This window comes from Egretta garzetta, unplaced genomic scaffold, assembly GCF_000687185.1.
Source record: "Egretta garzetta isolate BGI_Z169 unplaced genomic scaffold, ASM68718v1 scaffold862, whole genome shotgun sequence".
Classification (NCBI taxonomy): domain Eukaryota; kingdom Metazoa; phylum Chordata; class Aves; order Pelecaniformes; family Ardeidae; genus Egretta; species Egretta garzetta.
This window is the reverse complement of record NW_009258965.1, coordinates 80332-81409: the sequence shown is the minus strand read 5'-3', so window position 1 is coordinate 81409 and position 1078 is coordinate 80332. Positions and strand designations below refer to the sequence as shown.

The following is a 1078-nucleotide window of genomic DNA, read 5'->3' as shown; positions in this document are numbered from 1 at the left end:
GAGCAGCAGCCATGACAGAGCCCTCGCTGCCGGCAGAGCTTGGTCGGGGCAGAGCCCTGGGGCAGCCCCACGGTGCCGGGGGCCGCCAGCCTGCGGGGAGGTGGGTTCGGACTTGTCACACACAGGACCTTGATTTGGCCTCTGAAAATCAAATTTCAGCGCTTCCTCAGTGCCAGCCACGCCGCACCACGCGGCGCCCGCGAAGGGCGATTTTTCCGACTCAGCTCCAGGCTGTGGCTGCTTGCTCCGCTGGCCGGCGAGCACAGCGCCGAGCGGGGGCTTGCTCAGCATTGGGTGGGGGGTGCAGGGGCTGGGGTCCTGCTGGGGCCCTCCCTCGGCTGCCGGTGGGGCAGGGGCTGTGCCCCCCCCTCTGCCCTGCAGCTCCTGGGCTCTGCCACAGCCCAGGCTTTTATTTCAAGCAGAGGGAGGGGGTTATTTCTTTAATTTTGCCTGAAGAGTCACTGTTCTTAACTGAAAGTATTTGTTCCTGAGTTGCCTAATTGCCTTCTCTTTCGTTTCAGCATTGGCTGGAGTTTACCAAGTCGGTGGTGAAGCAGATGAGGGGTGAGTGTGGCTGCGAGCGCTGTCCCGGGCAGGCGGTGCGCGCGCCCTTCCTTCAGATGCATTTCCATTTTCTGCCCCTCTGGGGTTAATTCCCAGCACATCTCCTGGAAAAGAAAAGGGCCTTTCTGATTATCTGGGCGGCCCCGATACCTGCCCAGCTCCTTGAGCGGGCTCGTTCAGGGGGGACGGAGGGGACAAACCCTGTCGCGTGGTGACTGCGGCGTCGCTCTTCTCCCTGCAGCCCAGCCCCCCTTCACCATGTGCTTCCGCGTGAAGTTTTACCCCACGGACCCCGCTGCTCTGAAGGAGGAGATCACCAGGTAAGAGCCCGGCATGCAGGGACCGGCTGGCAGCGAGGGCTTGGCCAAGGGGGGAGCAGTGGCTGTTTGGGATTTCCAGAGACCTGAAGGCATCTGGGCCGTCGCGGCTGCGGGGAGACCTGTGCCCTGTGGGCGCGTGGAGCCGGGGGGGAGCCCTGGCTGGGGGGTGAAGGCCGGGGACTTGGTCTGCGGCC

The 1078-nt window shown here is 63.9% G+C and overlaps 1 protein-coding gene across 1 annotated transcript in view; it reads left to right on the top strand.

Annotated features, from left to right (window-relative positions):
- Positions 1–524: 524 nt before the first annotated feature.
- FRMD5 (FERM domain containing 5) overlaps positions 525–1078 on the top strand; it is a 16760-nt gene continuing 16206 nt past the window's right edge. The window contains 2 exon segments of the mRNA XM_035890200.1: positions 525–564; positions 806–884. Coding sequence (XP_035746093.1) covers positions 558–564; positions 806–884 — 86 coding nt within the window. The 5' untranslated portion in view covers positions 525–557.